The following is a 14,465-nucleotide window of genomic DNA, read 5'->3' on the forward strand; positions in this document are numbered from 1 at the left end:
ATAATGATTTTCAAATCAACAAAACGTTTTGTTCATTCAAATATGCCTTATTTTTCTGCGTGTGGTTGCAAAAGACGAGATTTTTTTTTGCTTTAAAATAATGGACATCATTTTTTGGGCGTGCAAAAATTTGTGACCTTTTTCTTTAAAAAACAAGTTCATGAACACGAACAAATGAGTTTCCCCGTATATATCAATAAAATTAACAGTTATATAGTTGATAACAGGAGTGTTAACCTCGGTGTTAACCTATATTCAACAATTCTAGCAAAACAATGCCAAAGGGCTTAGTGGGTTTGTAAACATAGAGTGTATCTTGCTCACGCTAGAGAATGTTTACATTTGACAAGAAAGGGATACACTCTTTGTTTACAAACCCACTAAGGCCGTTTTGCATTGTTTTGCTAGAATTTGTATTGATTTTTGAAAGACTGTCTTGCCAAATAGTCCAAATTACTATCTTTTTTCTAAATTTACCTCGAAATTTACAGTTTTCTAAAAAAAAAAGTTGTACACCAAATTGTTGGAAATAATTTTTCTTATCCCAATCCGGCATAAGTTTCATAAAAATGTTGATTATGAAGGAAAAAACTCATTTTTTCAAAAAATCATAGGTTTACGCTATTTGTTCATAGGTGGCGACATGTGTCTTTTAGCTTTGCTGGAAATTCTCTTTTTCGTTTGACACTTTTTTAGTTTGGATAGACTGCTTGTTTACCCCGTTGGTTGGTCAAAGTCAAACTAAAAAGTGACGAAGTGTCACTGTTGCGACCGCCAAGATGGGAACACTGCCATGCGGTGTGACGGCGACGGTGCAATCGTCCGACACCGTCTTGGCTGTCAACACACGCGAAAAGGAGGAGCAAGCAAAAACAAAGTGCGTGTGTGACACCCAGCTTCAAGACACACGTTGCAAGTCACCATTTGCGAAGAGTAAGGGAATTTAGTGCGGGATATTTTCTTTCGGTTAGTTGCGCGAAAAAAAGTATATTTCGTTGTGAAAGTAGTTTGAATTTATTGAAAACTCCAATTTACACACCTGTAAGTAAAGAAAATAAGAAATATTAGTTGCTTTCATGTATGAAACCTAAACAAAATTACTTACCTAGGATATATCAAGCAATCGTCCAATCGTTGCTACCGTAGCTAGACGCTAACTTGATTTCTGCTGCTAAAACTGTAAGTAGAAGAAGAAAAATGTAAAATTGTTAGTCTAAAACTAGAAAAACCTACCTGTAGTTACGCACCTGGATCTCCACTAGAATCGCACCGTCACTTGGTACAGCTTTGTACCGGATCGATCAAGCGTAAGTTTTAACCTAAAAAGAAGAAAACAAATGTTAATAAAACTTACACACAAATGTAGGAAGAGTGGAAGGAAGGAACGAAGGACAGGAAGAGGAAGAGGAGTCGGGAAGGAAAGGAGTCAATCGGGAAAGGAAGACCAATTAAGTAGGTTTTGGATAATTAAAATGTAAACAAAACTCTAAATAAAAATACTTAATTCTAGTTTTGAAGCTGTCGCGATACGACTGCTGGACAAAAATTTGGTTCTTTAATTACCACCCGAACAATCTTCAAAATTAATTGCGGGTTCGGTAATCCTCTCCACGATGGCCGACGAAAATCCGGACTTCACCGAGACTCCCTGCTCAACCTGTAAAGAGGTGTCGACCGAGGATGAGCTGATGGTTGGCTGCGATAGCTGCAAACTGTGGTTCCACGCTCGGTGCGTCAACCTCAATCCGGCTGACAAGAAGTCGGGGAAGAAGTGGTATTGTCCGGACAAGGACTGCCAAAAGAAGAAGAAGACTAAGAAGTCTGTGGAAGTACCGCTCCCATTGCCGCCCGAGTTGCAAGAAAAGTTGAAAGCTTTGGAAGAAACTCGGAAGCGCATGGAAGCGGAACAAGAGATGGAGCGAATCCTGAAGGAGAAGGAGCTCGAAATGGCTGTCTACCTTCAGGAGCGCCAGATGAAGATCGACGAGGAACTCCGAGAGAGGGAGTTCAAGCAGCGAGAGGCGAATCTAGAAGCGGAGATGCAGAAGAAGGAGGAATACCTGAAGCGGATCCAGAAGCTGGAGACTACATTTCGGGTCGCCTCCATCGACAAGCTGTTGCAAAACAGCAGCACTCCGTTGCGAAACCCTGAGGTCAAACCATTGACAACGGAAAACCTGGGAAAACACGACAATGGCGAAAACTCTGGGGGCACACCGAGCAAACCGGCTTCCAAGAAGACGTCCAGCCGCTCTTCGTCGGGGTCCAGCACTACCAGTTCCGGCAGTGGCAAAGGCGAGGCCGATACGAAAGGTGAAGGAAACGACGAGAAGTCGGTCAAGTCGGGAAAAGCTGAGGATTCTAGGGAGAAGCCAGACGGGCTGGGGCAGCACGGTTCGGGTCCAACGAAGGCCCAGCGAGCTGCAAGACAAGGGCTGACAAGGAAGCTGCCAGACTTCCACGGCAAACCAGAAGAGTGGCCATTGTTCTTCGCGGCCTACCAAGCGTCGAACGAAGCCTGCGGGTACACGGACGTGGAAAATCTCGTGCGCCTACAGGACTGCCTGAAGGGCAGAGCGCTCGAGGAGGTGCGTGGACAGCTCATTCTGCCCAAGTCGGTTCCGCGTGTGATCGCCAAGCTTCGCCAGATCTACGGCCGCCCAGAAGTGCTGCTGCAAAGCCACCTGCAACGAGTGCGCAAGCTGGAGCCGCCGAGAGCGGACAAGTTGGGATCGTTCATCCCGTTCGGCAATGCAGTGGAACAATTGTGCGAGCACATCGAGGCCGCAGAACTAACGGCGCATCTGGTCAATCCGATCTTGATCCAGGAACTCGTCGACAAGCTTCCGGACGGGGAGAAGAGGAGTTGGGTGCACTACAAGCGCAAGAAGCGCGAGGTGAATCTGCGTACACTCACCAACTTTCTCTCGAAGATCGTCGAGGACGCGTGCGAGGCGACGGTCAACCTGGACTACAAACCGGACGTCAGAGCAGCGTCGGGATCGAGCGGCCGAAGCCGAAACAAGGAAAAAGCCGCACTGTTCAACCACAGCGTAGCCGAGGAATGTACAGAACGGCGAGAGCAGAAGCCACAAAAGCTGTGCAGGGTGTGCCAGCGCATGGATCACCGACTGTGGACATGCGAGGACTTCAAGAAGCTGCCATATGAGGATCGAGCGAAGATGGCGACGAAGTGGAAATTATGCCAACGCTGCCTGAATGAACACGGCGGTCAATGCAAGCTCAAACTTCGCTGCAACGTCGGAGAGTGCCGCGAGCCACACAATCCTCTGCTTCACCCGGAGACGAGGGCAGTTGGCATGAACGCACACATTACGTCCACGAGTCCCGTGCTGTTCCGGATGCTCCCGGTAAAAGTCTACTGCGGTGAGAGATCAATGATCGTGCTCGCTTTCCTTGACGAGGGTTCGTCCCTCACCCTGATCGAAAGTGGTCTTGCCGACCGTTTGGGGCTGTTGGGGACGAAGGAGAAGCTCACCATCAAGTGGACGGCCAACATCACGCGAGTGGAACAACATTCGAGGCGGACAAATATTTGGGCGTCGGCGATCAACGGGACGAATGGCGAGAAGCTGCTGCTGCAATCTGTCCGCACGGTGGACAAGCTGATGTTGCCACGCCAAACACTTAATGCTGCTGAAGTTTCGTCACACTACGATCACTTGCGCGGGCTTCCGATGGATTCGTACGACGGTCGGCCAGGAATGCTGATCGGGTTGAATAACATTCATTCGTTCGCACCGCTGGAAACGAAGGTCGGCACGATTGTCGATCCGGTGGCAGTCCGGTGCAAGCTCGGCTGGACGGTCTACGGACCGCGGGATGCAGAGTCGGCGGGCGCGAGCTGTTTCCTCGGATGCCACCAAGAAGTGACGAACGAGGAGCTGCACGATCTTCTCAAAAGCCACTATTCGCTGGAAGAAGCGGTGGTGACTGTGCAGCGGGAGTCGGTCGAGGATCAGCGGGCGAGGAAGATCATGGAGGAAACTACACGTCGCGTGGGTGACCGCTTCGAGACCGGACTGCTGTGGAAGACCGACGACGTCAAGTTCCCGAACAGCTATCCGATGGCTGTAAAGCGGATGAAGCAGCTGGAGAAGAAACTTGAGCGTTCGCCAGAGCTGTACGACAACGTCAAGAAGCAGATTGAAGACTACCAGGCCAAGGGATACGCGCACGAAGCCACCGCGGAGGAACTGAACGGAACAAACAACAACAAAGCGTTCTACCTGCCGCTCAACGTGGTGGTGAACCCGAAGAAGCCGGGGAATGATGGCTGGTCTGGGATGCGGCCGCGACGGTAGATGGAGTCTCTCTCAATTCGATGCTGATGAAGGGACCAGATCTGCTCGTGCCACTGGTGTCGGTGATCTGTGGGTTCCGCGAACGACGGGTTGCTTTCGGCGGGGACATCCGTGAGATGTACCACCAGCTGAAGATTATCTCCGGGGACAAGCAAGCTCAACGCTTCCTCTTCCGGGACAACATCAAAGAAGAGCCGAAAGTGTACGTGATGGACGTCGCTACATTCGGGTCGAAGAGTTCACCGGCGTCGGCGCAGTACGTGAAGAATCGCAATGCGGAAGAGCATGCTGGTCAGTATCCGGACGCTGTGGCAGCGATCATCAATCGGCACTACGTCGATGACTACTTTGACAGCGTCGACACCGTTGAGGAAGCTGTCAAGCGAGCGAAGCAGGTGAGCCACGTCCACAAAAAAGGTGGCTTCGAGATCCGCAACTGGGTGTCCAACTCGCCGGAAGTGCTGACTGCTCTGGGCGAAGAGAAGCCGATGAGTCCTGTGCTGCTGAACCAGGACAAGCAAACACCCAGCGAGCGCGTACTTGGCGTGCGGTGGGACCCGGAGCTGGACGAATTCGCCTTCGCCGTGATGCACCGCGAAGAACTGATGAAGTACCTGAAAGAGGGGAAAAGACCAACTAAACGGATCGTACTGAGCTGCGTGATGGGATTTTTCGATCCGCTCGGCCTGCTGTCGCCATTCACAATCCACGGGAAGATCATCATCCAACATTTGTGGCGGACCGGCTGCAGATGGGACCAAGACATCGACGACGAAGCCTGGATTCTGTGGAAGCGGTGGACGGCACTGCTGCCGGAAGTCGAAGCACTTCGGTTTCCCCGGAGCTACTTCGGCGATGCGATGTCCACGTCGGTCGAGAGTCTCGAGCTGCACATCTTCAGTGACGCGAGCGAGCTGGCGTACGGTTGTGCGGCGTATCTACGCGCGGTCATCGACGGTCAAGTTCACTGCAGTCTCGTCATGGCGCGATCGAAGGTGGCACCGCTGAAACGACAATCGATTCCACGACTGGAGTTGATGGCGGCGTGCATGGGAGCGCGCATGAGCCAGCAGATCCTCGGAACTCACACGCTGCAGATCGACCGTACCGTTTTCTGGACCGACTCGAGGACCGTCCTTGCGTGGCTGCACGCAGATCCCTACAAGTACAAGCAGTTCGTCGCCTTTCGGGTCGGGGAGATTCTGGAGCTGACGAGACTGGACGATTGGAGATGGGTGCCTTCCAAGAAGAACATCGCGGACGTTCTCACAAAGTGGGGACCTGGACCGCCACTGCAGAACGATTCGGAATGGCGGAACGGTCCGGCGATACTGTTCGAGCAGGATGACGACTCACCACCTGAGCAGATCGAGGAGACGAACGAAGACGCACGAGGCTTGGTACTGTTCCACGGGACAGTCAACGTAGAAGCGGTCTCGACGTGGACAAAGCTGGTGAGGGTGACTGCAACGGCGGTACGCTTCATCGAAAATTGTCGTCGCAGAAAAGACGGCCGTCCGGTACTGACTGCAAAGGCCACGAGTCGCCTAGCCAAGCTGGTTAAAGCGCAGCACGAGACGGAGGTCCAACCGCTGCAACAAGACGAGCTGCAGAAGGCCGAGAGGATTCTGTGGAAGCAAGCGCAGTTCGAGAGCTTCCCCGACGAGATGAGCGTGCTGACGAAGAACCTACAACTGAAGCAGGGTGAGTTGCCAGAGAAGATCGAGCGGTCAAGTCCGCTCTACAAGCTGCTGCCGGTGCTCGACGAGGATGGGGTTCTGCGCGTTCGTGGGAGGCTGGAGAAGAACGAATCGATCCCGTTCGACAAGCGATTCCCGATCATCCTGGGTCGAAAACACGCCGTCACCAAGAAGATCATCCAGCACTACCACGAGAAGTACGGTCACGCGAATCGGGAGACCGTGTTCAACGAGCTGCGCCAGAAGTTCTGGATTCCAAACGCACGGGCCGCGATCCTGGAGGTCGTCAAGGAGTGTGTGTGGTGCAAGGTGAACCGTTGCGTGCCGTTCGTGCCAACAATGGCGCCGCTTCCGGTCGAACGCACTGCAGCAACCATGCGACCGTTCAGCGCGGTAGGCGTCGATTACTTGGGACCGGTCGAAGTCACGGTGGGGCGCCGCAGAGAGAAACGCTGGATCGCAGTCTTCACGTGCTTAGCGGTCAGGGCGGTGCATCTCGAAGTGGTCCATAGCCTCACCACGCAATCGTGCCTGATGGCCCTCCGGAGGTTCGCGTGCAAACGCGGCGTTCCCGAGAAAGTGTTCTCCGACAACGCTACGTGCTTTCGGGGAGCGGACGCGGCGATGACGAAGGAGATCAACAAGGAGTGCGCGGAGCAGATGACGTCGCCGACCACTTCATGGTCCTTTATCCCACCTGGGACGCCCCACATGGGCGGGGCCTGGGAACGGATGGTGCGATCGGTGAAGGAGGCGTTGCGCGCACTTGACGACGGACGAAAGCTGACCGACGAAATTCTCTCGACATCTTTGGCCGAGGCCGAAGACATGATCAACACTCGGCCGTTGACGTACGTCCCTCAAGATTCCGCTGAAGAAGAAGCCATCACGCCAAACCACTTCCTGCGCGGGACGGTAACGAGCGCGGACCTCAAAGTGGACGAGACGGTGGACACCGCTGCTGCACTGCGAGATGTCTACAAGCGGAGTCAGCAGCTGGCGGGCAAGATGTGGGAGCGGTGGTCGAAGGAGTACCTGCCCTCGCTGAACCGGCGTCCAAAGTGGTTCGAGGATCGGAAGCCCCTCAAGGCGGGTGACTTGGTGTTCGTGGTTGACGGCAAGAACCGGAAGAGCTGGGTACGAGGTCGAGTGGAGGAGGTCTTCAAGGGGTCGGACGGACGAGTTCGGCAAGCGGACGTGAGGAGTGCGGACGGGAAGGTCAACAGGAGAGCCGTGGCGAACTTAGCGGTGTTGGAGATAATGGACGGTAAATCCGACGTGCCGGAATACCCGACGGATGTTACGGGCTGGGGTGTTGCGACCGCCAAGATGGGAACACTGCCATGCGGTGTGACGGCGACGGTGCAATCGTCCGACACCGTCTTGGCTGTCAACACACGCGAAAAGGAGGAGCAAGCAAAAACAAAGTGTGTGTGTGACACCCAGCTTCAAGACACACGTTGCAAGTCACCATTTGCGAAGAGTAAGGGAATTTAGTGCGGGATATTTTCTTTCGGTTAGTTGCGCGGAAAAAAGTATATTTCGTTGTGAAAGTAGTTTGAATTTATTGAAAACTCCAATTTACACACCTGTAAGTAAAGAAAATAAGAAATATTAGTTGCTTTCATGTATGAAACCTAAACAAAATTACTTACCTAGGATATATCAAGCAATCGTCCAATCGTTGCTACCGTAGCTAGACGCTAACTTGATTTCTGCTGCTAAAACTGTAAGTAGAAGAAGAAAAATGTAAAATTGTTAGTCTAAAACTAGAAAAACCTACCTGTAGTTACGCACCTGGATCTCCACTAGAATCGCACCGTCACTTGGTACAGCTTTGTACCGGATCGATCAAGCGTAAGTTTTAACCTAAAAAGAAGAAAACAAATGTTAATAAAACTTACACACAAATGTAGGAAGAGTGGAAGGAAGGAACGAAGGACAGGAAGAGGAAGAGGAGTCGGGAAGGAAAGGAGTCAATCGGGAAAGGAAGACCAATTAAGTAGGTTTTGGATAATTAAAATGTAAACAAAACTCTAAATAAAAATACTTAATTCTAGTTTTGAAGCTGTCGCGATACGACTGCTGGACAAAAATTTGGTTCTTTAATTACCACCCGAACAGTCACTTTTTACACGGCACTCACGCACGCTATCAAAACAAACGTTTTGTCAAACTAAAAAGTGATCCCTTTCAACAGTTGGTGTCAAACCATCGGGGTTTGAGTGTACTTCGATGCATCTACACTCAAAGTCAGAAGTATCCCTCAAAAGGGTACTTTCAATCCTTTTTTAAAGTTCACCCGGCGTCACCCTTTTAAAATGGTATGTCAAATTCAGTACATTTTCGATACACTCAACCCCCGGTGGTTGGTCACTTTTTCGTTTGACATTTTTTTAGTTTGTACCCCGTTGGTTGGTCAAAGTCAAACTAAAAAGTGACAACTGTCACTTTTTACACGGCGCTCACGCACACTATCAAAACAAACGTTTAGTAGTGTGTGTGAACTTCGTGTAAAAGGGGTGTCAAACTAAAACGTGACCCCGTCAAACTAAAACGTGACCCCGTTGACAACAGTTGGTGTCAAACCATCGGGGTTTGAGTGTACCCTTTTAAAGGGTGACGACGGGTGAACTTGAAAAAAGGATACTTTTTACTTTGAGTGTAGACTATGACCGACGACGTCGCTATGACTATGACCCAACCGTCCCCTAACATGACAGTTTTCGTGAGTTGCGCGTATCCACCGACAGATGGCAAGTGGGCCTCGTCGGAGTACGCCCATCAAATACGCAACTCAAAATTTGCATAGCAAACTTTTTTTTCGTGACGGCTTTTGTGGCACGCTCACTTCAACAGTTCTAGACTAATATTTGAACGTGGCGTATCTCTAAACAAGTTTTTAAAGAAAATGATTCCATAATGCTTATTTTGTCGTTTTAAACCAAAACAAGGCAAAAATTATATTTAATTAAACTATTCGCCATTTTCAAAAATTTGGCTAGATAATATCGAAGGCCGCCATCTTAGGCCCACTGGGCCCACAAAACGGGGTACGCTCAGTTTGTATGAGAGCTGTCAACATGCTCCCGGGCTGCTATGACCTGGGTCACGGGTATGAATCTTCAAGCAATTTCAACATGGCGACTTGTATCAGAAGAAAGTGAGGCATTTTCGCTAGTTCTCACTGTTCTGTGTTCTGCGTGCACGTCCGCAAATATCGACCACACACATACTAACACAAAGCGCCACCAAGAGGCAAAAGGTAATTACGAATATTTTTGGCACTTTTGTTAAAAAATATGCGGTTTTGCAAAAACAAATAACAAAACCAACTTTTAAGCGTAGTTCGACTATCAAACTTGTAATTCGTTGCTGATTTGTCAGGAATTTTTTTAAAAATAAAAAGTTTTTTTGCAGGACCCCTTTTGGGCGGACATTTCTGTTATCACCTTTTGGTTCCTTGGATTAGCCATGGATAATTTCACAGTGTAATAAACAGGGCAGCTACCACCACGCGGCGCCACCGTTTTGTTTGAGAAAATGATACAAGTTTTTCAGACGAGTTTCAACCCCGTGCCTGGGTGATGAATAGAGAGAATGCGTAACGTGATTAAAGCACAAGCATGACTTTGTTCTTACTGATAAATGAGCTGTTTTATAATCAGTAGTATGTATTTTATTCTATCTAGTTTTTAACATTTTCAATTAAATTAGATAAGTGTGATTAGTGTTTATCACATTTTACCAGTTCTGCTCCAGGATATTACATTTGCAATTCAGAGATTTGGAGAACCTTTCAACTGAGATCAATTCATAAGCCTTTACAGGGAGGGTACATGTTACTAAGTTTAGATTTTGCTAGCTGCAGTGAGTGTTCTCATGTTTTGATCGGTTAGACGAGGTTTTTCATTTTTACTGGTGACGAAAAAATGCGACGAGAGCGTCATTCTGCGATGCCGCAGATAAATTCTCTGGATGGTTTTGGAATCCTGCAGCTCTTCCTGGTCCAGCAAATAAACATCGCTAATTCTAGCGAAGCTGATCCAACAAACATGAAAGATATTCACTAAACCAGTAGGTTTTCAACGATAAAGACAGCTTCTGGATGGATAAAACCGCAATGACTCCATAAACAACTTCCATTCATAATTTTAAAAAATGACAGTCTCGCCTTCAACTTTCTTAAGATTTCTCGACTTCAACTTCAGGTTCTCAAAAGCCACACTTTTTTCATTCCTGCTAAAAAAACAATTTTTAATGATCGATAGCCGTACTCTCTACTTTTGGCGAACAGTAAATTGGTACCACTTTGACAGTTCAACATTGAGGCCGTTTTGCGAACCACTATTCAGCACCCATCAGACTATGACTATGAAATGTCAAAATTGCGCAGTGGTTTGGTACCTCGTTTGGTACCATGGCATGTATATGTTATCTAATCTACATACCTTTTCATGGAATGGTAGCCATGGCAGTCACATTTTGTAATGTTGGTACCACTGCGCGATTTTGACATTACGGACGTGCAACATTCGTAACGCCATCTTCACTTAAAAATCTGGATAGATTTGGAGCAACATTTGAAAAGGGCGCATAAACATTTTGATCATTTCCGTACACGCAGAAAAATAAGGCATATTTGAATCAACAAAACGTTTTGTTGATTTGAAAATCAGTATTTTTGTTGAATCAACGCTAAACGTCAAAGCAACTTTTTCGAAACAACAAAAGACTTTTGTGGACTTGAGAAAATCAAGGTTTGTTTCATTCCTTTGTGGACCACCAATCAGTGAGGTACTCCTGGATATTAGCTCCTGAAAAGTGCTTTATACCCCGTTCGCACGGGCGAGTTATAGCCGGTTTTAACAAAATGGTTTTAAGTTATAACCAAGTTAAAACCAAACCGTTCGCACGGGCGCGAGAGGTTTTAACGGTTTTAACTGTTTTGACAGATCACAGCAAGCAGTAAATATTCTGTGTTGTCATTTATTTTCTTTTTTTCGGTGATGCAGTTTTCTTGACCATCATGGCCACTCTTTCCGGTGAACCATGAAGGCCAGATTTTTGGCACTTTTCTCTTCCGGTTATGGGCAGGATGGTGAGTATTTCAAAATCAAATTTAAATAAGTTCATTGTTTAAACTGAGTTCCTTTATAGGGATTTACATTAACAGCCGGTTGGAGTTGGTGTGCTGACTTCGGAAGTTAAACCAACTGGGCAGCAGAAATCGCGTTGAAGCTGGATTCGGAACCGTGCGCATTTACGTATCGGCAAAACGTTCTACCTGAACGTTGGACTGGGGGTGGAACGGGGCAGTTCATCTGAGTTCCGTTATCCGATACCAGCTTCTCCGGCATCCCCAGAGGGGCGTCCACCGGTTCCTTGACAGCAGCGATACAGTTGGACTTGTTCACACTCAATCAGCTAAGGCCAGTACCCATAACTGCGGGCCACAACTTTCATTCCGTTGATTTCAGAGTGACCTTGGTGGAGTTGATTGAGACATCGCTTGCGCAGGTCAGAAGGAACCACGAGACGGTCGCAGAACAGGATGCACCGTTGCAGAGTCACGAGTGAGTCGCTTTGATTGTGGAACCGCTCAAGCTCACGGTCGGCGCAGGCAGGCAGCGCTTTTGGTCTTGGGCGTATCGGTAACCCGGATCATTGAGGCTGCTATCTCGTATCGTATTGGAGCTTAGGTGCAAAACGTCGAACGACTAGATCGCTGCTGATTTGACGTCATCCTCGAGTGTGTCCACGTACAAATGTTTGATTCACTCCCGGAAATACGTGTGTAAGTTCTAGAAGATCGCCAACCGGCAAATGTAACGACGAAAGATTTTGTTTAAAGTTTGGTATATTTCCAGCAATTTTGATGATCTTGGTCGCGCGAAAACTCGCTCCTGAAGATGAAAATTAAGACTGACGTGAAACAGGTCCCCGTTGGAGATATTGGAAGTTGTTGAGAAGCTGACCAAACTTCGAAGCTTTTTTTACACATCTACCTCGATGTGTGCATATTTCCGCTGAGCACCTGCACCTGCTACATGCCAAACCAAGGCTCAAGATCGACGGCTTTCTGGAAGGTCGCCTGAAGATCCGTGTGTAAGCTGGAATTGGTCAAATTCTACCATTACACCCGCGTAGACACATCTGTGTTTACAAGTAGATCATAAAATGTAATATTCGCGCCTTCGGGGTTGGCCGACCGGGTCGCGTTACGAGAAAGAACATGAAAGGGCGTCGTTGAAGCCGATTAAACATCCCCTACCCTACTCCCCTCATCCAACCGTTCCCCCTCCCTCCCGTTTGTGTTTCAATTAATAAGGATGAAAACAGGGCTTTAAACTACAGACTGCGCGTCTTAGATGCTCACTCATGTGCATCGAGACATCTCCGACACATCTGATACGGACATTTCTTTTCAAGTTTCTTCTTTTCTCCTGGTCCAACGAGTCACCAGGCGTTAATGCGCTTATGTTGTGTATATCGCTTTGTTGAGTTTGGTCTTGAGGGGCAAAATGTACATCTGAATGACAAGAACAAGCTTGTACGCGTCCACTTTCCCACAGCTTTGGAAGACGCCTCGGTATCGGCACCCAATCGCAAATGTGGGATAACGAGCCGAACCGCTTCCGTTCGACGCCGAATCGTACGCCTTCCGTTCGAACTTAAAGCGAAAACTACTTGGTCAAGAGAGCGATCCATGTACTGACTGGGGACCACCTACGCACGCGATCACGTGTGTAGCATCACCAGCGATGTCATGAACGCATTGCGCCTGTCACGCCAGCTCGCCTCTCCGCGTGCCTCGTAAATACAACCTGAACCACCACACGTGGTGACACTACCTACTCGAACCGAACTCGCCCTGAACGCACCGCACTATACACGTGGATCACTCCGTAGGAGACGACACGCCAAAAGTCTCCGAGTCATTGGACGGTACCGTATGGGCGCACTGACCTCGGCACTAACCGTGGTATGCTAGTGGGACATCCGTAGGGGCCAGGAAAAACCCTGAGCAAGTGGAGCCGTCGGCGGCTGGGAATGAGCCACCGATCTGCCGCAACTCATCTGTCGGCGGCCACCGAGCCCGTTGAAAACGTCGTCCTCTTGCCGCTAACCTTCAGTAGCACACCTACGCAACGCCTGAAGGGCGTTGTACTTTCATCTACAATTTGCTCACCAGCGTACCAGACTGCGAGATAATCTGTTTTAGCCTGCGGAAGGACGACCGACAATCACCGAGCAGAAATTAAGGGCAGATATCCAAACATGTATGATCTCCCCCACCCCACAGCGTTGAGGTAGGTGGCCCAGAAGAGGGTAGAATACAAAAGCAATAGTTGAACACCCGAAGCAGGTCGAGAGACGACCAACCCGTGGTCGCGAATCCAAAGAAGAAGTGTCCTGCCCCAGCCGATCGAGTCCCCCCGGAAATTAGACGCGTGTAGTCGTTGTTCCATCAGAAACGCGAGATCGTACACGAACGCTTCCAGGGCAGCCATAAGGTTGTGATGGAGGACGTGCATGCCGCTTTTACAGGTTCTCCGGTAAATCCCCCTTGATATCGTTGATCCCCATCACATTTATTGGCATCCGGATTTGGGTGGAATGGGATCTTTTCACGTGTCAATGTGACCTGAAAGACAAGAAGGCGAATGGGAAGTTCTAACAAGACTTCGCCAGGATCAACGGAAAACGATCGTACAAAGCAATGCTCCGGCGTTCAAGCCAATCATCCGTTGAGGAAATCTTCAGCCAGAGTACTTTCGCCAACATAAACCTATCCACCTCCCGGGAGTTCTTTGGTTTAGTTCCCACGGTGATCCGTCCGTTCCGTGGATTTGGGACGGGCCGGTTCGTTGAACGCTTTCTGCAAAAATAACTGAAACAGCCGTTGCAAAAATGTTGTTTTGCTTCTGTCAATGTCGGACGTTTTCAAATAATTCCAAAGGCTACTATGAGTTTTCAAGCAGTCGAGTTCCCTTTTCGAGCAGTATTAACTAGGTTATAACTTTTAAAACCAGTTTTAATCTGACAGCTCGTTGTATGGGCAAAACCAGAGTTATAGCCAAGGGGAAAACCACTCTGATCAAAGAGCCCCGGGCACGATTTGGCACCTCTCGGGCACCTTTCGGGCACAGTTCGGCACGAGGTTCGGCACCTATTTTGACAGCATATCAAGCAAACTCAAATTATCTTAGTAATCAGGTTAAAATTTGTAAACATTGTCAGTTCGGTGAGGAAAACTATAACCACGGACGCTGGTTTTCGCCAAGAAGAAATAAAAGAAAACCTGCTTCACTTTTTGAAACCCCGTGTCATGTCCGTTCGTCCGTGCTATAACTTCGGCCACAAATTTGATTTATATGATCAGTTTGCAGTTTTCCCAACAAAAATACGAGAAAATTAACAATCGGATAAATGAAGT

At 48.6% G+C, this 14,465-nt stretch overlaps 2 protein-coding genes and 1 long non-coding RNA gene across 4 annotated transcripts; 2 read left to right on the forward strand and 1 right to left on the reverse strand.

Annotated features, from left to right (window-relative positions):
- Positions 1-905: 905 nt before the first annotated feature.
- Positions 906-4,325, forward strand: LOC128093659 (uncharacterized). Of its 2 annotated transcripts, none has more exons than XM_052711274.1 (3): positions 906-1,041; positions 1,110-1,179; positions 1,240-4,325. In XM_052711274.1, the coding sequence occupies exon 3, from the start codon at positions 1,614-1,616 to the stop codon at positions 4,323-4,325; it is 2,712 nt and encodes a 903-aa protein (XP_052567234.1). In that variant the 5' UTR covers positions 906-1,041; positions 1,110-1,179; positions 1,240-1,613. The 2 variants fall into 2 exon arrangements, with proteins under 2 accessions (XP_052567234.1, XP_052567235.1); XM_052711275.1 differs by lacking the exon at positions 906-1,041 and having other exon boundaries at positions 1,240-1,307; positions 1,367-4,325.
- LOC128093660 (uncharacterized) lies at positions 974-7,948 on the reverse strand. The gene is made up of 5 exons (XR_008212671.1): positions 7,809-7,948; positions 7,681-7,752; positions 1,234-1,319; positions 1,106-1,177; positions 974-1,039 (listed from the first exon to the last, which is right to left on the reverse strand). It is a non-coding gene; the product is annotated as an uncharacterized LOC128093660 (long non-coding RNA).
- Positions 4,346-7,913, forward strand: LOC120418925 (uncharacterized). The gene is made up of 3 exons (XM_039581456.2): positions 4,346-7,616; positions 7,685-7,754; positions 7,815-7,913. The coding sequence occupies exon 1, from the start codon at positions 4,346-4,348 to the stop codon at positions 7,520-7,522; it is 3,177 nt and encodes a 1,058-aa protein (XP_039437390.1). The 3' UTR covers positions 7,523-7,616; positions 7,685-7,754; positions 7,815-7,913.
- Positions 7,949-14,465: the final 6,517 nt, after the last annotated feature.

This window comes from Culex pipiens, chromosome 3 (assembly GCF_016801865.2).
Source record: "Culex pipiens pallens isolate TS chromosome 3, TS_CPP_V2, whole genome shotgun sequence".
NCBI lineage: Eukaryota > Metazoa > Arthropoda > Insecta > Diptera > Culicidae > Culex > Culex pipiens.